This window comes from Gekko japonicus, unplaced genomic scaffold, assembly GCF_001447785.1.
Source record: "Gekko japonicus isolate JY-2015 unplaced genomic scaffold, Gekko_japonicus_V1.1 scaffold1363, whole genome shotgun sequence".
Lineage (NCBI taxonomy): Eukaryota > Metazoa > Chordata > Lepidosauria > Squamata > Gekkonidae > Gekko > Gekko japonicus.
In genome coordinates, this window is record NW_015163643.1 from 340,493 (window position 1) to 365,753 (window position 25,261).

The 25,261-nt window shown below is 44.2% G+C and overlaps 1 protein-coding gene across 2 annotated transcripts in view; it reads left to right on the forward strand.

Annotated features, from left to right (window-relative positions):
* Positions 1-8,101: 8,101 nt before the first annotated feature.
* The window catches only part of LOC107107338 (keratin, type I cytoskeletal 23-like), a 30,730-nt gene continuing 13,570 nt past the window's right edge, over positions 8,102-25,261 (forward strand). The window contains exons 1-3 of one of the 2 annotated variants that reach the window (XM_015407624.1): positions 8,102-8,603; positions 15,861-15,943; positions 17,820-17,976. In XM_015407624.1, the coding sequence (XP_015263110.1) occupies positions 8,193-8,603; positions 15,861-15,943; positions 17,820-17,976 (651 nt within the window). In that variant the 5' untranslated portion in view covers positions 8,102-8,192. The remainder of the gene's footprint in view (positions 8,604-15,860; positions 15,944-17,819; positions 17,977-25,261) is intronic. The other variant, XM_015407625.1, reaches the window with a different exon arrangement.

Genomic DNA, 25,261 nt, shown 5'->3' on the forward strand with positions numbered 1-25,261 from the left:
ACTGTTATAAGCAATCCAACCATGGATTTAATACTTTTTAGTGTGAAAACGGCTAGAGGGAATGAGGGACATTATACTTAGTTGTACAGGAGGCAAGCATCAGACAACAGTCTTCGGGTCACATCGACAAAACAGGGGGAGATGATTATGGAGCCAGAGTAGAGGAACCAATTCAGACCTGGGCCTTTCTCCCATGAGATTTTCCCAGTCTAAACAACACATATACACTGATAGCTGTTATTTGGCTTGTGGGAGGAACTATACACCTATCATATGAGTACATGAATGCTTTCTGAGGCTGGACAAATAGCAGTTTTGAAGGCACAGTTGATGCCGGAACAACAGTGTGGGAAAGTGAATACCCCTCTCCCACTGCCATTTTGGAGGAGGAGGAGGAGGAGGAGATTTGATTTATACTCTGCCCTTCACTACCGGAAGGAGTCTCAGAGTGGTTCACAATCCCTTTCCCCTCCCCTTCATACAACAGACACCCTGTGAGGTAGGTGGGGCTGAGAGAGCTCTGAGAGAACTGTTTGTTCTTGAGACAACAGCTCTGAGAGAACTGTGACTGACCCAAGGTCACTCAGCTGGCTTCATGTGGAGGAGTGGGGAATTAAACCTGGTTCTCCAGATTATAATCCGCTGCTCTTAACCACTACACCAAACTGACCCAACTGATCCACATGTCTGCTTTAGATTTTTTTTAAAAAAAAAAATGTGGGTGATCTGATCATTCTGACATCTTGATGGAAAACCTGTGACTTACTGGCAGAAAATCTGCTTTTCATGCAGCAGGTGGCAGGTTTAATCGCTAGAATGTCCATTTAAACAGATCAGTTAGTGGTGTGAAAAAATCTCTCTGTACCTGAGACACTGCCAGTCAGAGGATGGTCTAGCTCAACATAAGGCAGCTTCATAAATTCATATGATTTGGTACAGTTTAGCTCTTCCATATTTTGCCATCTTCTAATGCTAAAGCTACCCTATCTCCCGCTGGCTGATACCTTGCAGAACAGCATTTGCTGCCCTACTACACATGTATTATCAGTATTTTTGAAAGTGTGCATATCTTCAGCTGACATCCTCACCTGTGCCATCACAAAACCGAGCTCTATGCTGGCACTGTCTCATCTCCAAGAACCTTCCAGAGCACATGTGAGGGAGATGGTGCTTATGATTTTTTTGTCTCCCTGTGTTTCTGTAGTGACAGACTGAACTTTCTTTTGCAACCAACATAAACAGAAAATTCTCCACTAAAAGTCAGATATGTCTGTAGTGATAAAGGCGGGCAGGTTGTCGGTCAAAGGTGAGCAAGTTGCCAGATGACCAATCAAAGAAAACAGTTTTCAGATAACCAACTAGTTTGTCTTCTTCATTCTCTCTGCACAGTCTTGCAATGGAGAGACTGCATAGCTAGTCTAGAGGAGGGTGCTGGTGACCCTAGAAGAAACTGGCATGCACGTCAAGACCAGACAGACTTCGTGTGAATATCAAGAGCATTTCCAAAAGCACAAATGTAGTTGGAGTTGTTCTCCACTGTTCTCATGGAGAAAAGAAGCAGTTCTTCTGCTTCCTTAGTGGTGGTCAATGAGTGGGGTAGAGCTTGTTCTGTCCCTCAAAATATGTACAAAGAGGCAAAACTCTCTCCCCAAGTACGCATGAGTGGCAGCCCTCTGGCTAGAACTCCAAGAGGTACATAAGGAGTGTCTTGCACAAATGCAGTATCTAATGGTCAGACTGTCCAGGTGCCAGAAAGAAGAACAATTTGATAAGTTGCTGAGTAGCAGAAAGATCAGCAGATGCTAGTCATTAAAAACATTTCCAGCTACAGAATTTTTCTAATTGTTCTGCTGAGTGATGGGCTTATGCACATTATCCTGAAAGCACGCCTCAACCACACACACTCCAATTCTATAATTCCTCTTCAGACCCCTTGTAACTATTATATCTGATCCAAATGAGACAATATATAAATGTGGATAGAAGATATTTATCAATTTGTTGTTGATAATTATTGGTGTCACCATGCAGATGCTGGCTATTGTCGCCAAACAAAGAAGAGAAACTGATTATGCCTTGACTAGAGTGGATCGAACACTAACTAGACATTCAAGATATATGTTCAAATCCCAACTCAGTTTTTTATTTTCAACACTTTTGTATTGAAGTATTAAAAATGCATACAACTGTTAAAGTAAGATAAAACCATTTCAATTTTAACAAAAATTAGCTAGTACTAATAACAACATAATCTATACATCAATCATCAAGAACAAATATATAATCAACATTTAACTAATCTCAATATTGTACTGGATATCATTATATTTCGGAGAAGAAATTTTTTTAGCAATAAATCAGGTAAATATTAAGCTTTGGCAGACCTTTTAACACCACTTTTCACTATGTAGATTATTGACCTATTATAGTTTAATCTTATCTGTAATAGGATATATCCTCATGTCCCACTTCAGCAAAATGCAATAGGTGAATCTTGGTCTAATTCAGCAAGTCAATTTTTATGTTCTTAATTTGCCATTGTAGTGTGTACAGCCAGTGTGGTGTAGTGGTTAAGAGTGTCGGACTAGTATCTGGGAGTCCCAGATTCGAATCACCACTGGTGCTATGGAAGTTCACTGGGTGACCTTGGGCTCTCTCAGCCTAACCTATCTCACAGGGTTGTTGTGATGATAAAATGGAGAATAGGAGGATAAAATGGAGGACAGGAGAATGATGTAAGCCATCTTGAGTCCCCATGGGGGAGAAAAGCAGGGTACAAATGAATAAAATAAAATGAATTAAATAAAATTTCTTAGCCTAGGATCTAGAGGGGGATGGGTAGGAGTCATAACAGTGAACAATAACTTCTAGTAATGATAATTATAATTATTTACTACTAGTAGTGATGGCAGCAGCATCAAGTATGTAAGTGTAAAGTACTAGCTGAACTGGAAAATCCTACAAAATAATGATAATTTAATTCCTCACTTCATTCACAATTCTTATTTTTTTAGATTTCGTTCCTGTAGTCATTTTGACCAGATGTTAATCCTGAAGCTGAATAGCCAGGCCTCTTAAAGCGAGCCAGAACATAGCTGAGCTTTTCACCAAACTCTCTTCCAACACCCAGGCCACAGGAGACAGCATCTCTGGGCATGTACAGAAGGGCCTTCACTGTATTGCTTTGCAACTATAAACAGCATCCAAAAAGGATGAGGATGGGGAAGATCTAGGTCAGATGGTTTGCTGGAGCCTGGCAAACTGGCCGTCTTCCCTCATCTCCCAGTGGAGGTCCTAATAGAAAAAAGCAACAACACATTATGATGCTTTTGAAACATTTCCGCCTCAGACTTTGGCGAATCCCTTGGGAAAGAAGTTCTAGAGTCACTGGGCAGTCAGCAAAACTCTTCCCTAAGCAGGTTTACTTGGTGATACTAAAAGTATTTCTAACAGGCCACCTACAGTCAGTCAGAGAGATTGCGAAAGATGAATGAGGGAATGGCTGGAACCCCAAGCAAATTCTCCCAATTCAGTTTTAACTTAAAAATTATTAACTCCTCCACCCCATTCCAAATTAAAGATCCAGCTGGATGTTTTTAAAGAACAAAAATATTGTACGGAGCAAGGTGCCACACAACTAGATCGCCAACTATTACAATCGATCTCCAGATTACCAAAGTCCCCTTGGGGGAAAAGACTGAAAGTGAAAAGGCCCCCCCCCCCAACCCCCCCCCCCAGGCTCCACACCCCCCAATATCCAGGTATTTCCCAACCCAGAGCTGGCAACACAGCCCCGCAGCCAGAAAATTTTCGGTGAGGAGGCAGTGGGGGGCACAATTTGGGCGGGGTCACATAGTAGCTGTGCACCCTTGGGTCAAGCAAGGAGGGTCAAGTGGTGCCCTGGGGTCTATTTAGCAGGGCCCTTGCATCTCTCCCTGCCTCAGCCTATGCAGCAGGGGGGCTGGAGCATGCTGCTGGGCGGGGCTGCCTCCCAACTAGCGGGCCAGCTATTCTGCTTGCCATAGCTCTGGCCACCACTGCCGGGTTACTGCAGCAGCATCCCTGTTAAAAAAAGAAGACGCACACACCTAACAAACCCTAAGTGAGCAACTCACTCCAGAGGAGTTGGGGCAGCAGGAGGGAGACGATGATGGGGCAGCCGGCAGGCAAGGGAGGAAGGTGAGCCAGCCATGCCACAGGCAGGTGAGCGTCATGCTTGCTGCCTCCTCTGCTCTCCAATTTGGCTTCTGGTTCTCAGAGTTCACAATTGCAGGTGGAGGCTCTGTCTCTCTCTTTCGCTCTTTTCCCCTTCCCAAGTTCTGTTTTGGTCTGCGCTCCTCGGGGATCTTGGCTGGCTGCAGCTGCCTCAGGTTAGGGACTTGCAACCTCTGTTTTTCTTTTCTGCCTTCCCGGCATTGGTTTGTCAGGGCGGCGGCGGAGGCGTGGTGCCTGACCTCCAACTGATGGTGCTAAGCCTCCAAGCATCCCTATGAGGGAGGCTTTGGCAGCCGCCAGTTTCCTTTTGGCATGGTCATCACAGGTCACACCAGGCTCCCTCCACCTTCTGGGGGGGCAGGGCACATTTGGGAGGGGGCATTGCCCCAAGGGCCCCCTGGCTGCAGGTCTGCCTATGCACAATGCTTCACAGTCTTACAATTCATCAACACAACACAACATTTAAATTTTCTTTTTTAAAGTGTCCTTCCAAGTTGGATTCCCAAAGCACAATTTGAGAATGCTCAAAATGTAAAAACTCGCACTTGAATTCTGAAACTCTGTGCAAAACTAGTATAGACTCCACTTAGGGAATGCACAGATTGTATTGATTAGGCAAAATGAATGTCCAGTATGTCCACATATGCATGCACGCACACACACTCTCTCTCACACACACACACACGCACACAAAGCAAAAAAGGGTTGAGCAAACCAACTGATTGCTAAGTTCCACAGCTTAGAAGAAAGTGAGTGGCTGGCGCTCTCTCTCTCTTTCTCCCCACCAGGGGTCTCCAACCTTTTTGAACTTGCAGGCACCTTTGCAATTCTGACATAGCGTGGTGGGCACAGCCACAAAATGGCTGTCACAAAATGGCCACCGCAGGAGGCAGAGCCAGCCATAAACTGATTGTCACAGATTACCTTCAGTCACACAGTGTAGCTCTTTGTGCTGTAGTGGCAGCTGCTGCCAAAGCAACATTTGAAATAATGTACACAGACAATCAAATCTCCAATGGTCAATCAGAAGCCTTGCAGAGCAAAAGCCCTACTTGGCTTCACCCACCTTCTAAAAACACTTCATGGGTGTCAGGAAAGGTATGGATGGTACCACGGCGCCCAAAGGTTCCATGTTGGGGAGCCCTACTCTACATTTAGACTTTCCATGTGGAGGACACTGAAAATAGCCTCTGTGTTTCTGCTGACCCTTGACTTGGTTGTGACATCTGAAGCTGCTCATCACATGGATCTCCCCCAATTACATGGAGACCTTCTGTGCCAACATTATACGGCACCACAATTATGTAACTGAGGGAATTCAGAGAATGTGTGCTCAAGATGTTACAAAGTGTGATAGCTACAGCAATGCATCAGTAATTTCATGCCCTCCAAACCAGCTTCTAGTGACCAGCCTGGGTATGCTGTTTTGAAAGTGGACAGGATAAAATATGCAAGTTTCTTTACACATATAAAAATAATTAATGATCACTAGGAGGCTGGGCACTAGGGTTGTCAACCTGCAGGTGGGGCCTGGAGATCTCCTGGAATTACAACTGATATCCAAACTACAGAGGTCATCTCCTCTAGAGAAAACGGCTGTTTTGGAGGGAGGACTCTATGGCATTATATCCCACTGAGGTCTCTCCTTTCCCCAAAACTCCTCCATCTCTAGGCTGCACTGCTAAATCTCCAGGAATTTCCCAAACTAGAGTTGGCAACTCTACTAGGAACTCTTAGGGGGCACCTGGGTGGTCTTGGCACAGCACTCCAGTGAATCCTGCAGCAGGAACTCCGCCAAGGGCAACTGACTACTCCATCTAGGGGTGAGTGCCAGGTACTGCAGGGGAGGGCAACACAATAGTACTACCCAACATAGAGCTTTACCTTGCCTTGCAGGCATGGCTAGTCTGGATCCCACTTCCCTTTTGTTCATGAGGAACAGTTATTCAGTTTGTTCATGAGGAACGGTTATACATGAGGAACAGTTATTGCAGAGCTGAGCAGAAAAATCACAACTACCTCCCCGCACACCCACAATTAGGCTTGCCAAGTCCCCCTGGGGGGCGGGGAAACCCCCGCCCCAGAGGCCCGTTCCCCGCCGCCGGTGGATCGGGCCCCAGGGGGAACTCCACCCCGACATGCACGTCGCCCGGAAGTGACGCGGGCACTCCAGGCACGCTGGGGGCAGGGCCACGGTCATCCGAGGGAAAACTCTATGAAAACGTCTGGGCGATGTGGATCTGGCGCGCACGCTCCAGCCACCAGCCGGGAGTCCCCCACTGCAGCTGAGTTCTCACTTGGCAACCCTACCCACAATGACTCCTGTCCCATGCCCAGAAGATGACAAAAAAAGCTCCTACAGGACCCCCAGCCAAACTGGCCTGAAAAAATTGCTTCCTGACCTCAAAGTGGCAATCAGTATTTCCCAGGGCGTACAGGAAAGGGTCACGAGAACTAAGCAATGAGGCAACCTTTCCTGCCCTCTCTTCTCATCTGCCTGAGTTCTCAGAATCAGCATTGCTGTCAGATGGCCAGCTAGCCTCTGTTTAAAAACCTCCAAAGAAGGAGAGCCCACCACCTCCTGAGGAAGCCTGTTCCACTGAGGAACCGTTTTAACTGTCAGGAAGTTCTTCCTAGTGTTTAGCCAAAAACTCTTTTAATTTCAACCCTCTGGTTCTGGTCCAACTTTCTGGGGCAACAGAAAACAATATGACAGCCCTTTAAGTACTTGAAGATGGTTATTCTCCTGGTTAAACATACCCAGCTCCTTTAACCATTCCTCATAGGACTTGGTCTCCGGACCTCTCACCATTCTTCAGGTCACTTGCATGGTACCTGATATCTTTATTCATGTACACATCACTAGATTTCTTACCAGGGAGTGGGGAGGTAGGCTTTATATTCCTCCTCAGGATACTATAAACCCTAATGTGCATGATCAGACAAATTCCCTCTCGTCTCGTCTCCACGTTTCCCTCCACCCTTTCCACTGACATTCAGCTGACTTCAACATTCTATGCCTATTGAAGAACATTTGAACCTCATCAGGACATTGGGGAAGGAGTGGGGGTGTCTTCTCTTTTTTAGTTTGCCAACTATTATTTTTCAGTATATCTGGTAGTCCTCCAACCTTACCATCTCTTTAGGGTGGCCTCAATTCATTGCTGTATTGATAGGCACTGGGTCATTGAGTATTAGATACTGTGATGATAGGTATCGCTGCTATTCTGAACCGCATCTACCAAACTATCACTAAAATGTTCCATGATATTGGCAGGCGTACAATTACAAGGCAGCAATCAATGCAGAACTCCTGAAATTGGCTACAGATTTTTTTTACTTGTATTCTCAAATGATTTCAAAAGACAGCTTGAGACAACCATAAGTCGATGGGAGAGTTGCACATTATTGAAATGTTATGAGACATCATAACATGGATTTTCAGAAAATGAACACAAAGTACTCCTTGGTTACAGTGAAATGCAGGAAGCCTAACCGTTTTTTGGCAGTTAGCACTGTGTGTAATTCAAGCAGCTTTTCTCACCACCGCAAACAGTGAAACATAACACAGATGAGCCATGAGACCGAGAAGAAACTTGAAGCAGAGTCTTTGAGCTGTTTCAGCTCAGCTCCACCCTCTCTTTGGGGGCCACGCCTCGTTGATATGCTGCAAAAATCAACAAGGGGAGTGGGGAGGGGAGAGAGAGAGGGAGAGGAAGGACAAAAACCTTGGTATGTTGTTGTTCTTCCTAATGACTACTGTATTTGCCAGCTAATAAGGGTTTCAGAATTGACCAAGAGGAAACGCATATTTGGTGATGATGACACAATCTTGTTGGCATAGTTATTTAACATAAGGAAACTCCCACGGGGAAAGGCTTAAAAGAGCTCAGGGAAGGTTGAGGCACTTGTCAGACTGTGCCGGCAGTCAAGAGAGCGTGTTGAGTGTTTACCTTCAGTTTCGAGCTGATGACAGCATGAACTCCATCAAAGGCCTGTGCCATTTTTCTTGTGGGTCTCTCAGGGGTGCTGGAGGATGTGGCTTTGCCCATGCAGGAGCTTCCTGCAGGCCTTCCAGCATGCATGGAGGCAACACTGCTTATATTCCCATTGCCATTGGAAGACCAGTCTGGGTGAACTGTGATGCAGGGACAGGGTGGGCAAGCTCTTGTGAGAAACCTTCGAACATCTTCCTGGAAAGAAGCGAGAAGCAGACAATGCAGGAGCTGAATGACCGCCTGGCGACCTACCTGGAAAGGGTGCGTTCTCTGGAGGAGGCCAACACTCAGCTGGAAGGCTGCATCCGAGAGTGGCATGACAAGAGAACCCGTGGCAACCAGTTTGACTTTAAGGAATATGAACAAAACATTGTAGACATGCATGATCAGGTAAGTCAGATATACAAACTGTAAATCACTCAATCAGCCGGTATAGCTGCACTGAGTATCCGAGTATCCAAGTGGATACTGAAGTCATGCAGAAGAAATGTCCTCAAGAAAGGGTGGGAGTACGAAGGTTAGAACAGAGAGAGTGAGGGTAAGGGTATGCAAACCTTTAAGAAGAACATACATTCAGGTTAATTCTTCTAAAAGCAATTTTGTGTGGGGGAAAGTTATATTTTTCTAAATGGATGTTTACAACATCCCAACTGCAGTGCAATTTTAAACATTTGGATTGCAAAATGGCAAGTTAATGCTGAAGTCTACTGTCTAAACTTTCTCTTAACCTGATAAAGTTTTAGTTTACTTTTTCCCAAGCATCTCTATAACTAGAGTTTTTTTAAAAAAAAGAAAAAAAAACTGAAATGAAATTCATGTCTGATTTAAATTACTAACATTTTAAATTTGCATTAAAAACTTTTGAGTTTTAAGCATAGCATGTTGTTTTCTATATGCTGAAGCTCAAATTATGCCTACTGTTTATATGTATTTTTAAAAAGGATAATTGTTGACACAGTGGCAGGTGCAAAGTGTAAGAGCTCCAGAGGATCCTTGGGGTGGATCCTATACTCCTGCTATATTCACTTAATTGACTAACCCTCAAGCAAGCTGAATAGATGGGGCATTTTAATTAAATATTTCCACATGCATGTATACGTGGGACTTAAATAGCCATTGAATAGATGCAAGATATTGAAAAGCTGTTAACCAGAGGCTATAAATACCAACCCAAACAGAACTATTTTTGAAGTTTCCCTTTGTGGGTCCATCTTCCATGCCTTTATGTGATGCAGGAGGAAGGAACTTCTAGAGCATATTTGGGAGCACTTCAGGAAAGCAGGCCATTCTGCTCTTAATAATTAAACCAATGCTAAAAACACCAGTCCTTGTAATTTCACTATAATAACAGTTTTGAAAAGAATTTCTGCCTCCTACTAAGAATTTTATATTACCGTTCAATGATGTTGCCTTTTAAACTCACAATTTTCCGTGCTCGGCTGTGATGTTAATCTGGACTCATAATAAAACATATTTAACTGGTGTTAATCCTTGTGACTAATCAGATGGATACCTTTTAATTTTGCACTGGCATATAAGGCAAGAAGTCAAGATTCTTACAGAGCTGTGATTTAGTTTAGAAGGAACATTTCTGGTTCTGGATGCAGACAATTTGTGCTTCCTGTTATCCTGAAGGATTTTCACAAAGGGCTCTGCAAGGTTGCATTTAGTGGCACCTCCTCCCAGGGGTTTAACACACATCTAGGTAACTCTTCCCCATGGTAACGGACCCTCTGAGATTACAGCCAGTGTGCTTTAGGTCTGGGGAAAGAAGCCTGCTCCACAGGGCCAACAGGAAGGACCCAAGAAGCAGTTTTTTTGTTCAGTTTTGAGGATTCTCCCAGGTTTGGAGACCACAGTCAGTACATCTGGCCATGCCACTACTCCCTTCCCCGCCCCTCTCCCTGCACAGTTCTCATCTGTCTTTGCTCTGATCTAAAACTGCTTGAAATTTTGACCATGCATGGCTCTGTTTGCCTGAACAGGTTTCTGGCAGATGGAAAAGCCCTTTTCTTGGCCCAAGGAACTAGTGCACCTGACACCCAGAGTGTAATAAATTTGGGATCTGAGTGCTTTTAGTTCTCCTCCCATAGTTCTCTCAGGAAGTCAAGAAAACCATTAGTACTCCATGAAGAAGATGATTACATGCTGGCATTGGCTTGGCTGTGTCCTTCTCCTTACTGGGCTGGTTCATCCCTAAGTGATCCTGAACACCTTCCTGGTGGGGTGAAGCCATGGCTCACTTACAGACAATCTGCTTTGCAAACAAAAGGTCCTGGTTCAGTTCCAAGCACCTATGTTTAAAGACCCTGGAGAGCCACAGCCAGTGAGAGGACAGAATACTGACAAGCCAAAGGCTTCACTCAGTATAAGGCAGATTCATGTGCTCATGTGTATGTTCAAAAGCTGACTTTACCAAAGATTCCCTTTGCTCCTTCACTTAAATAGACAGTCCTCCCTCTCCGGTGGTGGCAGCGAGTACTGTCAGGTCTCAACTGACTTACGGTGACCCTATCAAGTTTTCAGGCAAGAGATGAAAAGAGATGGTTTGCCATTGCCTGCCTCTGCGTAGCGACCCTAGACTTCCTTGGTGGTCTCCCATCCAATTACTAATCAGGGCTGACCCTGCTTAGCTTCCAAGATCTGACAAAACCTCCCCCTCTGCATGTCCTAAATCCCCTTCTCTGTGCTCATGCTGTTCTGGTTCTTCACCTCTGCTTGTTTTCCTGCTTCTTTAGAATTATGTTCAGCATACTGAACTTTCGAGACCTGATATCAGATCTGCATTTAGTCATGCTCACATGTTGATCTAGATCCTTGAGAATGTGAAAGAAAAGTGCAGGCATCTACAATTTGCAAATCCTTCCTATCTTTGCAGTCTCATTTAGTTGCTCATCCAGTAAGGACAACCAAATGAGAAACGGTCTTTCTGATCTCAAAACAGTTATATGAGCAATTACTTTCTTGTACAAAGGACATTAGGATTTCTATGTTGGTGCCTCCATTTTGACCAAATGGCTGGCCCATTCCCCAACCAAAATATGCTTGTGGATTTTCTCCATTTTCTCTGAACCATCATGGACAATTAGAGGCAGGCTGTAGTGCAGCATCCTATCACATCTGCCATCACCATAAAACTTTTTTTTTCTGGCATGATGGTTCTGTTCACACTCACCATCAGGCTGACCACCAAATTTGGAGCCAAAAAGCAAATTTTCCCAGAGAACCTAAAAGGTTAATTGAAAAGAAATTAGGGGGCCCAATGTTAGGGGGCCAGTTTGGTGTAGTGGTTAAGTGTGCGGACTCTAATCTGGGAGAACCGAGTTTGATTCCCCACTCCTCCACTTGCACCTGGCTGGATGACCTTGGGCAAGCCGTAGCTCTGATCAGAGCTGTTCTTGAAAAAGGGCAGTTCCTGTCAAGAGCTCTCTCAGCTCCACCCACCTCATAGGGTGTCTGTTGTGGGGAGGGGAAGGGAAAGGAGTTTGTAAGCCGCTCTGAGATACCTTTGGGTAGTGAAGGGTGGGGTATAAATCCAATCTCTTCTTCTCTTCTTAAACTCAGTAAGTATACAACATAAATATGTAGGTAATACAACTTATACAAAAATACATAAATTTATTGCAAATTGGTTTAAAAACAATTACAGGCCCAAATATAGCCTCAAGAAGACTTCAGATTGTACAATATGCACAATTAGGACCTTATGCAACCCTAAAACAGATGCATTTCACCCTACTGGCCTTCTTCAGTGGTCAAGCATAAATGTTACATATAGGCTCAATGACTACAAAACTCATATTCATCAAAATAAGACCAAGTGAAAATTATGTTCTGAGAAATATCAGTGACACAAGGCAAGGATGTACTGTACAGGCCTTGTGTCCAGATCAGGTTCATGTAACCAAATGGTATTTCAATTGTGTACCCTCCTATTTTGGTCCAGGAGATACAATTCCAAATGCCATATAGAGCCAGTGTAACTACACACTGTTCCATTACACTGGCTCTGTTCCCCACACACACACATACACACAATCTATCATTATTATGTCTCTGAGAAGTTCCAACTCAACATTCTGGATGCTCCTTCAAATTTGGAACTATCAAAATAGAAATAATCCATTCCAAGGCTTCTGCTACTGCCCTTTTCCTGTTCCACAGTTCAACAACAATTACATGCTTTGGACATGAAAAAGCTGTCAGGTGTATTTTGGAGCCAGTTGATTTCTTCAGGGCCTTCCACCTCACACCTTCTGGCGATACTTGAGGTGTACTCTTATTTCTCAGGAATGTAGTACCTGTTCCTTATATTGCATAATGAATACATTCCAAAGATGGGTCCTTCCAGTTGTGATTTTTTTCTTCTTCTTCGAGGAAAGGATTTAGAGTCATCTCTTGGGAATGTTTCAGTTGCAGAACTCAGGTGACTCAAGTTCCTACCCAAACTATACACACGTACACAGATATTAGCCTTGAGCCAAACTGCAGCTGCTGTCCTCAGACCTTTTATCACCTCTTTATAAACCACCCTTTCAGAGTCGCTCTTCAGTAACCTCCCAAACCCAAGTGTCTTTTCTTCCAATCCAAGGGGAAGTTTGATGTAATTCATCATATACCGTGTTTCCCCGAAAATAAGACACTGTCTTATATTTATTTTTTCTCAAGAAGACACACTAGGGCCTATACCACAAATGCATAGAAATCCTGCTAGGGCTTATTTTTGGAGTAGGTCTTATTTTCAGGGAAACAGGGTATTTGCAATCACTTAACACATTGTAACTGCAATTCTAGGGAAGGAAGATTATTCTCTCACTCTTTCTGCAAGTACATGGGAACAAGTGGGGATTCTAACTTGTGACTGTGAATATATGGTACCACTGAAGGTGTTACATTATGTCAAATTAAATAACAGACAACAGGGGAAGTCCAAATCTTCATGAGAGCAGCCAAGGTACTGACAGGACGACTGGGGCCAGCAGTGTAGAAGAAGGCAACAGGCACGTTATGTCTATCATCCCAATAGGCAGAGTTGGGGGTGGAGCATGTTGTTGGGGGGACACTCAAGCATTCAGGTAAAAACCCTATGGTGACCACAGAGTTTTTACCTGAGTACTAGAGTGTCCCCCAAACAATGTGCCTAGTGCAATGATGTCACTTCCAGGTGTCGCCATCAAGGCACATGAGCTTTGCATGCACACCAGAAAAGTCCCAAAGCTGGCTTGGAGCCCCCTGCTGTGATGAAGGTAAGACCTGGCAACCCTATCTGGAGATCTATCATAATTAGGGTTGCCTGGCCACCAGCAGAGGATGGGGAGGTAGGGTTACCAGAGCCAGGTTGGGAAACTCCTGGAGATTTGGGGATGGAGCCTGGGGAGGACAGGGATCTCAGTGGGGTACAATGCCATAGAGTAACACCATCCAAAGCATCCATTTTCTCCAGGGGGAATGATCTCTGTAGTCTGGAGATGAGCTGTAATTCCCGGGGACCCCCAGGTCCCACCAGGAGGCTGGCATCATTAATTGTAATACCAGGAGAACTCCAGGCCCCAGTAGAGTTTGTTAGCACTACTCCTCATAGACTCTTTAGTATGATGAGTACCTATTTAGCTACAGCTCCTAAAAGCAGATAGCAGTTCCCCTTAGGTAAACAGGGAGTGAGCAAACTTAACTGATAAAAACATGGCCATGTAATTCTTAACCATAAGGGTACCTATTACTTTGGAGCATAAAGAGGTAGGACTAAAGGAAATGTTTAGTTAGTAAGATACTCTTGCTAAGCAAGAAACAAACTGAATTTACAAGGCTGAAGATCTATTATTAGTCTAGACAGCAATCCTCCTCGTCCTTGTTCAGCCCATGGGCACTTCTGGAATTGTGAGAACGAGTACGTGCTATTTAAAAAAAAGGCAGCCATGGGGTAAGCAGCCAGCCTCAAGATGGCTGTCATGAATGCTGGGGCCAATAAAAAAATATTTCTTCACACTGCCTATGTCCTTCTTATTAATAGAAACTGTAACCATTCCAAGTAAACTGCCAAGTGATATTCGGGAAATGTATCTGACAAACCACTAGAATCTGAGGCATTTTACTTAAAAGTTAAATTAAATTGCCACATTTGCATTTCACAAGCCCTCCAATTTTTATGAAGTATTTTAACTGAAGTATTTTAATTAATTAAATAATTCAACAGGTGTTATAAAAAGAGCCCCACTGTTAGAAGAGATTGTATAATAAATTCCAACAGAGCAACTAGGGTTGCCAAGTCCCCTCCTGGGGGGCATTCTGGGGGTGTACCAGCTGGAGGGCTTTTAAATCTAGCAGGAGGGAGGGAGAAGGGCAGTCATGGGCCACCTTTTAAAGGGTCCTTTTGTGAGCCAAGCATGCGGCCTGTGACCAGCCTCTTTCTCCCTCCTGCTAGATTTAAATGGCCCTCCAGCTGGTCGATGGACCACGTGGCCCCTGCCAATCAGCTGAAGGCCTTTAAATCAGGCGGGAGGGGAGGGAGAGGGGTGGCCAGGCAGGTGGTTACTCTTGGGGGCGGAACTTCCTCCACTGGCTAGCTGGCCAGGGGTGGATTGAAGCCCTCAGGAGCAGGGGAAACCCCGCCCGGACCTGGGGGCTGGCAGCCCTAAGTGCAACCTTCAAATCAAACACGAGACGAGAATCCGGTGCACCTCTTAACTGGAAGAACAGAAATTGAAGATTAATATAGCAAAGAATTTGGTACTCATTTCCCTTGTGCAGAAAGAGCTCTGACACTTCTTGAGCCAATGTGTAATGCTGCAGTCACAAGAGAGATACCAATGGTTCTCACACTTACCTTTGAAATTGATTTTATGGTATTTGTACCATTGCTATAGTATGTAAAAGAATTACTCTCAAATCCAGTGTGTGTGCGCACGCTAAGAAGCAAAAGCCCTACTCACATTTAATTGAACTCCCAAAATGTATAACCCTTCTGCCCTTCCCACACAGGAGAGCCCTCTCATAAACTATTTATTTATTTAGATTTGCACCCCGCCCTCCCTGCCAAGGCAGGCTCAGGGCAGCTAACATCACAAAAACACAATAAATATAAAGTATCTAAGACAGTTCATTAAAACTAACTTACATCACATAAAGTGCTAGCGATTAACTTATAGTATTAAAGATGGTAACTTATGGTATTAAAGATAGTTCCTGTATAGACATTCAGCTTGATAGTCATTCTCAGTCTCGGCCGGTGAACAGGCGCCAGATTTCCATTATCAATAATTTGTTAAAGTTGGTATTCAAAGGTGTTAATATTGACCGTGATGGAAGTGGTGGTGATGGTGATAATGGTGGTGATGGTGATGGTTGAAAGCCTGATGGAAGAGCTCCGTCTTGCAGGCCCTGCAGAACTGTAAAAGGTCCTGCGGGGTCCTGATCTCCTCCGGGAGCTCATTCCACCAGTATGGAGTCACCACCGAGAAAGCTGGTAACAGCTAGCCTGGCATCCTTGGGACCTGGAAGGGCCAATCAGTCTGTGACCCTGACCGAAGTGCTCTCTGGGGTATATATGGGGAAAGGCGGTCCCTCAGGTATGTGTCCACATGGAGGTTAATTCTGTATGTAAAAGAGATTAATCCTATATGAGATTGATTATGTATATAAAAATTACAGATTGAAAATGGACGGGTTACCAATGCAGGCATCGTTCTACAGATTGACAATGCTAAAATGGCAACAGAGGACTTCAGGATCAAGTAAGTTGTTTCCTGGATCTCTCATTCATTCTTGGAAAGAGAAAAGGGCAAACCCTAGACCTGGTTCTTAATCTGTAACAACCAAAATAATATTGCATAAAGATAAAGCATGGTTCAAATAAAGTTTGAGTCACAAACCATTTATTACACCATACTCAGGTTTGCTCCCCAGTTCAGGAGACCACTGGTTAGTAACCAAGCTAGACAGAGGACAAATCTGTAGTATTGTAATGCATAAGACTGGAAAGTTAAATTGGTATTCTCCTGGCTCTTATTCACTGGCACTAAACTACCAGTTTTACCTTTTGCTATGTCTGTATGGCAAGCATCCATTACAGACAATTGCTTTTAAAATACGTTCTATGCAAGGAGTTCCCCAGTGCTTCCAGACTGTCTGCTTTTGCCCCATCCCTTTACTCAGTCTCACTTCAATACTGTATTTCCTTGAAAACAAGATGACACTGAATGTACCACAATTACCCTAAAAATGTGCAAATCGTTCAACTGTAATTTGCATGCAAATGTAAGATGACCCCCCTTTTTATTTTTGATGGCATACTTTGGAAAAAACTAGTCTTGAACTTGACAATGTGACAATCATCATAACTGATCTGGAAATTGAGTAAATGCGGTATTTGTTTTGCCATGGGTCCCCTTCTGTTGACCATGGAGTACTCTGGCGAACCAGTTTGGTGTAGTGGTTAAGAGTGCAGACTCTAATCTGGGAGAACTGAGTTTGATTCCTCCAAGTGCAGCTGCTGGTGTGACCTTGGGTCAGTCACAAATTTTCTCAGAGCTGTTCTCTCAAGAGCAGCCCTTGAAAGAGCTCTCTCAGCCCCACCTATCTTGTAGGGTGTCTGTTGTAGGGAGAAGGAGGGAAAGGAGATTGTAAACCACTCTGAGACTTCAAGTGAAGGTTGGGGTATAAATCCAATCTTTCTTCTTCTTGGCTAAAGAATCTTTCTGAGTCACTGTAATGCAGTCTAATGGGAAGGTCCAGAAGGTTGTTTTGCTAGATTTTCCCAGAACAATTTCACAAACATGCAAATAGTTCTAACCTGAGCTACAAGTTTTTAATGTTTCTAGGCCAATCCTGCACCTACTCCTCCTGGTATAATGAGACAATTTCCAGTGATGACAATGATTATCCTGCTATAGCAGACAAATATATTTGCACCATTACATCTGTCATCTGCCATTGTGTGTGCACACAAAGGAAATGTGTTAATCTAGACACCAAACGTATTTAAGAATGACAATTATCTCCGAGTGTTGACAGTTACCTCAAGGTAATTCAGACACTTGTTTCAACATAGACTACATTCCAAACACTAGTTCACTGCATATTATACTTTTAAAGTATAATACTCTCAAACAGTCATCCTGCCCTGATCACTGCTTTAGCCCATGAGCTTTACATTTCACTAAAGTAATTTAGGGAGCAATCACTTTGGGTCAGTTCTCAATGCATGCCAAATATCAATAAAGTACTCACTTGTTCATTTTCTACAAATACACTACAAGTACTCACTTGTTCATTTTCTACAAATGTCACTTTACTGAGGCTTAGGAATGTCCCAGAATAAAAGACCAAATGGAATATCAAGTTGTTGTTTTTTTCCTTTTGGACCCAGATTATAGTTTTAGGCATAAAGGTTATAGGGAGAAAAGCATGGACTGGCTAAGGGGTTACGTCTGCAATCCCAGTGGTATGTTCCTGGGAGTAAGCCCCTTTGACTAACCTGAGATTTACTTTCTGAGAAGACCTTCTTAAGATTGCTCTCACAAGTCATGCATTCCTAAAAGTTCAAGTGCGGTGGGGGGAGGCTCTGTCTAAGCTCTGTTCACCTAAATCACTTTTTTCCTCTTGGTTAAGGTATGAGACAGAAAAAGCACTCCGTCAAAATGTGCAAAATGATGTTGAAAACATCCGTAAGGAACTTGACAATATGACAATCATCATAACTGATCTGGAGATGGAGATTGAAGCTCTGCGGGAAGATCATATTCTCAAGAAGAAAAAGCATGAAGAGGTAGGACAAATATTGAAGAGTTGCTACTTTAAAAAAATCACTGAGGTGCATCGACTGAATTTCCTAGATTTTAATTCTTATGCTTCCAAATGTAACAGTGCAATCCTAAAGAGAGTTACACTCTTTCTAAATTCATGGATGTCAATGGATTTAGGAAGGTGTTCTTCAGATCTGTTTAGGGCTATAGCATAGCTCATTGCCCAGCTGAAAACAGAGGTGCTGAGAAGACATGCTGGAATATTTGCATCAATTTTGAAGGGAGCCACTGCATTTAAGGGGAATATTATCTATACAGCTATCTATGCAGAACGTTTCTCTCTGGCCAGGACAACCTACTGACAAGTGATGGTACTATCTGTACTGCATTCATTATAATATTAAACTAACCATTACTGATTCATTAGTGTTCTCCCCCAAGTAGGGTTGCCAGGTCCCCCCTGGCCACCAGAGGGTGATGGGGGGCATAGGATTGCCAGATCCAGGCTGGGAAACTCCTGGAGATTTGGGGATGGAGCCTGAAAAGGACAGTGACCTCAGTGGGGTACTATGCTACAGAGTCCACCCTCCAATACAGGTAGGGTTGCTAGACCCTCCAGTGTGGGCAGCGGTCCCTCAGTTTTAGGTGCTCCTCTCCCCCCAAAATCACCACTTTTTATCAACAGGAACCTGGAAATCATTGTGACATGCCTATGAAAAAAGGAAATGAATTTTCCCATAGAGTTTTGCTCAAAAACCAGAGCATCACCCCTGACATCCCTAACATGCCTACATCCAGGGGTCATTTCATAGAAAAAGAGGTGCAGGAGCTCATTTGCATAACTCATTAGCATAACTTATTTGCATATGCCACACACCCTGGCATCACCGGAAGTGTGTCAGAAGGCAACACCCACCACTCAGGCTCCACTGGACTGTTTTGGATTGCTAGCTATCGGGGGGGGGGGACGTGCAGATCTGTCCTCACAGAGGAGGGAGAGCTTGTACCTGAATCAAACTTGGTCTGTTTTGGGCCGGAGGGGGGGGGCGGGGGGGCTTTGCAGCTTACCTGGCTGTTTCCTGCTCTGACTGAGGGCTGCTGGGAGCAGGGGGTGGGGCTTGTTGCATGTGCCCGCCCCCTGGGCTCTTTACTGCTGGAGCTTCGCTCCTGTGCACTCCTGCAGGAAATGACCCCTGCATACATCACTTCCTATTTATGTAGGCATGTCTCACCACTCCTCCCTACTCCCAGAAAGTCCCTGTCCGTCCCCGCGATGATCGGATTTGGCAACCCTAAGAGCAGCCATTTTCTCCAGGCTGTAGTCATCTCTGTAGTCTGGAGATGAAGTGTAATTCCGGGATATCCCCAGATCCCCCCTGAAGGCTGGCATCCCTACCCCCCAGCCATTTTAACAAGCCGTTGAATAAACCCCAGTGAAAGAGTTATTTTGGTGTATACTGTTTGACAGCTGAAGTCTCAGGATGTGATTAGCATTACTTCTGCTAGAGAATCTTGCCTGTTAGGATCCAAATGTGCTATTGAAGTTTTGGGGGTTGGCATTATAATGAAGTCCAAGTATAATTATGTCAAAACTCAAAAATGTTTGCCTGGATCCCTAAAAAGGAGAACCACTTAAAAGTTCTTTAACCCCAGGGGGGGGGGGGGGAAACCTTGAACTGAATCCCTGTCAGTTAAACACTGAGGCTGAATTCTCACCCTGCCTATGCAAGCCTTGCATGCCATTCCCTCTGCCACTTGCTGGCACCACACAGCCAGCTTTACTCATTGTCTTATCTGTATGCCAAGTTGTGCCACACAGAGTGATAACGGCCTGCACGTGTCTGAGGTGAGAGGTATTTATTTAAGTATTTATATCCCACTTTTCTCTGGAAGGGGGCATATACAGTACTGTTGACTGTATTGACTTACTCTGTATAAACCACCTTGAGTCCCAGTGAGAAAGGCAGACTATAAATGTTAATAAAATTACAACAACAAACACAATACAGATAAACCAAAAAAACAAACAGAAAGAACAATATCGCTTGAGTGGACCAGGAATCAATTGCTGACTCATCTGGTTATACCCTCTGAGAGCCCTTTGGCTCTTGCATAGGGCTGCCAGCTCTGGGATGGGAAATGCCTGGAGGTTTTGGGGGGTGGAGCCTGGGGGAGGGCGGGGTTTGGGGCGAGGAGGGACTTCAGTGCGGGACAATGCCATGGAGTCCACCTTCCAAAGCAGCCATTTTCGCCAGGGGAACTGATCTCTGTCGTCTGGAGATCAGTTGTAATTCCAGAAGATCTCCAAGTACTACCTGAAGGTTGGCAACACTACTCTTGCCTTTTGGCTTGTGCTTCTGGACACACCCAAGCTTACAGTACCTGTAGTATAGCATAATTAGAATAGTATAGTAGGAAGAGGAAGGCAAATTTAGTTCAGAAGACACTCTGCTGCCAGCAAGATCCCTCCCTGCCCGTTTATTTGTTTTGCTTCATTTTGAATGTTTTATCTCATTACTTTCATCTTAACGTTTACCTGCTAACCCATTCAGTAGCATGTGTGTGCATGCACATGCATATACAGAGAGAGAGAGAGAGAGAGAGAGAGAGAGAGAGAGAGAGAGAGAGAGAGAGAGAGAGAGAGAGGTGTAACAAATCCATACACCAATAGCATGTGTGTGCATGCACATGCGCATATACACACACAAACAGAGTGGTATAGCAAATCCATATCCCATTGTTACAAATCAAGAGAGTGCTGTGTATCTGAAAATAACATTCTCTAGTCAGCTACTTCTTTTGAGGAGAGCAAATGCCCAATTGCTCGATCTGTCCTTAAATGTGCCTTAATACCAGTTTCCCTGCAAAGCTCTAGATCTATTATCTGCTCTTCTAGCGGCAGTGCATTCCAACTTCTAATAATACAAGTGAAGCACAGTCTGTGCTAAGAGACCCTACAATTCCAAACAGCTAAAGAGGAATGAAAACTTCTGCAAAAATGTAGTGCATGACCTAAATACAAGGCAGAGTTACAGTTATGGGGGGGGGGCGCTTTTGGAAAGATGCATTGAGATTCTCCCCTGCAAGGAAAGCACTCAGAATACTACATCACAGCTCACTGGCAAACTGAATACTGGTTAGTTTTAACATTATTAAATTGGCTTCCCAAGGGCACTTTGCAGTATATGAGCCAGAGGATGATACTGCAATGAAGGGAACTTTACCAAACCAGTTCAGCTTGTCTAATAATTAGGTTGTTTACACAGTAATTATGTATATTCTATTCAGTTGCTGCTGTAGTAATTACAGAGAACCTTTACAGCCTTGGCATATAACTTGGTCACACATAGTTCTGTGGAAACTCTGTGTAGGAAATGAAAAACAGTCTCAGGTTAAGTAGAAGAATATAAGAACATAAGAAGAGCCCTGCTGCATCAGACCAATAGTCCATCTAGTCCAGCCTCCTGTCTCACACAGCGGCCAACCAGTTCCCCTGGAGGGCCAACAACAGGGTAGAGAGGCTGAGACCTTCCCCTGATGTTGCTTCCTGGCTGATGCCCCTTGAAGTTACAAGTGCTGTTTCAGTAAGGATGTAGGAATTTTAAAATCCTATTTAACTCTGCTTCCAAACTGCCTCACAGGGTTAAATTTTTCTCAACACAGTTCTAGTCCAAGCTTTGTATTCTTTCATAAACACGCAACCTTCCAGCATATGTTATTACCCTGGTGTCCTACAAGGATGCTCAGACACCGGGTTGCAAACAGAAATGTGATTTTTTCAGTGATCAGTTTGATAGTTCAATGATCCATTTGTGGGTGTTTGAAAGGCTGTTTTACAGTATTCCTTACTATCCATGCAGTGCAGTGCAGTTGGCTTTTTGCGCATGTGGGTTCTTACACAGCTTGACTGCTTTCTGCTACCTTCACATCCTTGCTGCATAATTGCTCCACTCAGCAGGCAATAGTTTAAACAGACAATTTGATAATTCACAAATCATATAAATCAGTCATCAGTAAATGCCAGATTCAATAAAATCCTACCTTTTGGTATTCATCTAAGTAGTCCTTAGCTATGTTAATGGCTGCCAATCAATTTGAATCAGTAGCATCCTTGTGCATGCACATTTTTGGGGATACCCAATGCAAACTAATTCAAGATACATGTGTGGCTGCTAGACATGAACTAAACCGACTGGGAATGCTCTAGCATTTGGGCAAAACTCTATGGTTAAACCACCAAATATATTCACAACAAAATTTGCAGCATCTCTAGTGTCCTGTATTGTAGCTCCCTATCTCAAACAGGCAGTACCTCAGTGGCTGAGCATACGCTTAGCATGCACAGGATCCTGAATTACATTCCAAACATTTCCCTTAATGGCTCTTTGGTGTGCCACAACCTTTCTCACTATGCCCTTCCTTCCTTCCTTTGCCTAATATCTCTTAAAACTCCCTTTTCAAAATACAAATTGCACAAACTTGGAATACTGGAATTAATTTTCCCTAATGAACCTTGGTGTGAGAATTTGGGTTTAGAAGACTGTTTAATGCAAAGGCACAAAAAATCTTACTCTTGTATTTCCAACCTAGTTAAAGCCTCCTGGGTTAAGAGCAAAATAACAGTTGTCTGGGAAGGGGAGCTCTAAGGGGGGAAATCATTCAACACTCCAGATCACTGATTTCATATAGATTAACTGCAACAAGTGCGTATGATGCAGAAAGGATAGCCAAATGACATTCAAAAAGAGGAGGATCAGGAATCTTGCTCCACCACTATGGGCCTCATAGTACTAGAGCAGGCTGTTAGAATCTCTCCTGGCTAATCAGTGACAAATTAGACATGACGATGGGCACACCCCAGGACTGCATGTGTAAAGCACACTGGGTAGGGTGGGTTTTCCTCCTTATTTATGTGCATGGGCAGCCCTGCCTGCCTTTACCGCACAATTGTTTGAACCATTTAACTTTTACAGCTCGGCTCCCTTCCAGGAGATATAAAGGCTCAAGCAATTGTGCCCTGCAAGGGAAGTGGCAAGGTTTCGCTCCTCTCATCTGCATGCATCATTTTCTCTTTTGAAGAGAAAAAAAACCCCACACATTCAGCCACCATGCTTTATGTATGAGCAAGCAGCCATGTTAACTAATACGTCACATCAAGCCTGGTCCTACAACTTTTCTTAATTACTTTTTCATGGGCAGGTGTGAGTCAACGTATGCTCTGTCCTGAACCACCCTAGCCCTGCCTCACCTGCTTCTCCAGTGCCATCCCCACTGTTCATTTACCGATGTATTAACCCAGTGGCAGATTGTGGCAGATGCTGTCAAATAACCATTTTAAAAATCTTTGCAGCCAATCAAATTTCCAATAGGCAATCTTGCTGGGCAAAAGCCCTACCTTTCCCCTTGGTGTAGTGGTTAAGTGTGCACACTCTAATCTGGGAGAACTGGGTTTGATTCCCCACTTGCAGCTGCTGGATGACCATAGTTCTGTCTGAGCTGTTCTTTCAAGGACAGTTCTCTCAGAGCTTTCTCAGACCCACCTACATCACAGGGTGTCTGTTGTGGGGAGGGGAAGGGAAAGGAGTTTGTAAGCTGCTCTGAGACTCCAAGTGAAGGGCAGGGTATAAATCCAATCTCCTCCTCCTTCTTCCTTAAAAACACTTTGGAGGTGCCAGAAAAGGTGTTGGGGGGTACCACAGCTCCCATGGGCACCACATTGGGGACCTCTGCGTTAACCTCTCTTCCAAACTTTTGCTGTCTAACTGTAGGTTATGGGTTGTATCCAGATGCACAGACTTATGCCCTTGGAGTACAATTTTCCTGTCTCTGCCTTCCTGAGACAGATTGCCCTCCCCACAAAACCTGTCCTGGGAACAGAGATGGTCTCTGGGAAAAGGATATAGGGGGGTATTTGGGGCTGCTGTGCGAAGGAAGAGGTAAGAAAATTGTGCTCCGCAGGCAGAAGCCCTTACACCCACAGAAATATAATGCTCTAGCAATTACTGTTTTCACAACCAGAGTCATAAACAGCAAACCCTCACCCCGAAAAGGAGAGCCGAAAAGTTAGTACAAAAGTTATCATGTAACTTAATAACAGCTGCCAGAAATTTCACCACACAAAAGTAGTTTGCTTATCTCTCTGAGTAACCAAGATGATTTAGCTTCTGAAAAGACAACGTCCTAGTTAAATAATGGAGAGACCCAGGGCTTTTTTTCTGGCGAAACGCACTGGAACGGCATTCCGGGACCTTTTCATGGGTTAAGTACAGGTCAGAATAAGCCTCTCATTTTAAAGGTAGCTTCTTGAGATAGGAAAACTACCCACCTGCACAGAAAGAGTCTGGGCTTTAGCAGGAGTGAAATATAAGAATTTGGAGTGGTTTGTTAAGTACCACGCAAACCTGGGGACAGGAAATAGAGGGTTGTGGTATTGCCCAAGGATTCTGATTGTGGGGAAAATGTTCTTGTTCCTTTAAGAGCCTGCCTCTGCATGAGGAAAGGGGTGGTTGTGATGTACCCAGACCTCCCAGAGTCCTAAAATACCCAACTTACTTCCAGTGAAGTGTATGGAGTTGGGGAACAGAGCACAAAGAAGGGAGGGGGGAGAAAGGGAAAGTGGGCTTTATGGATGACCTCACTGACATGAGGTCTCATACAGTCAGGAAGCTGACGGGAGAGAAATCCTTTTGTTTCTTGGCACTGTTAAGCGGCAGTCCCGGATGATTCCGGCTGGGTCACCATCACACTCGGTGCCTCTCCACCAGCCTGTGACAGCAGCTGCCGAGAGAAGGCTGGTTTCCTGTGAGCAAGCAAGGGAGGCATCGAGGGAGTGCTCCAACCTTCCTCTGTCTCTAAGGCTCTGGGGGCAAGAATCTGTCCCAGATCCAGAGATTTGGCAATGAGGTGGGGGTCGGCAGGTAGGTGGAAGTGCTTGTTTAACCCCCCCTCCCCAGCCTGGCTTGTATCTGAGGTTCTTGGGCATGTGAGCTACCCTTGATTTGTCACTAACAGGGGTTTCTCCACAGTCATTCAGCTCAGGTATATGAGTTTAATATCTTTTTTTTTAGCATAGATTTATGAATCCCATGTGTTTCTCCTTCATTTCCCTCTTGAGCATTCCAGCATCTCTTTTTCCAGAAAAAAAACCATGGAGAGACCAATTCAGCTCTTATATCTGAAAATTTGGGGCAGTAAAAAAAAAAATCATCCACAGAATCAATGCTGTTATTGCCACAGATGCAAAGTCTGTCTGAATATGGAACTCCATTGACTCTTCCACACATCACTGCTGAATAAGCTTGCCAGACC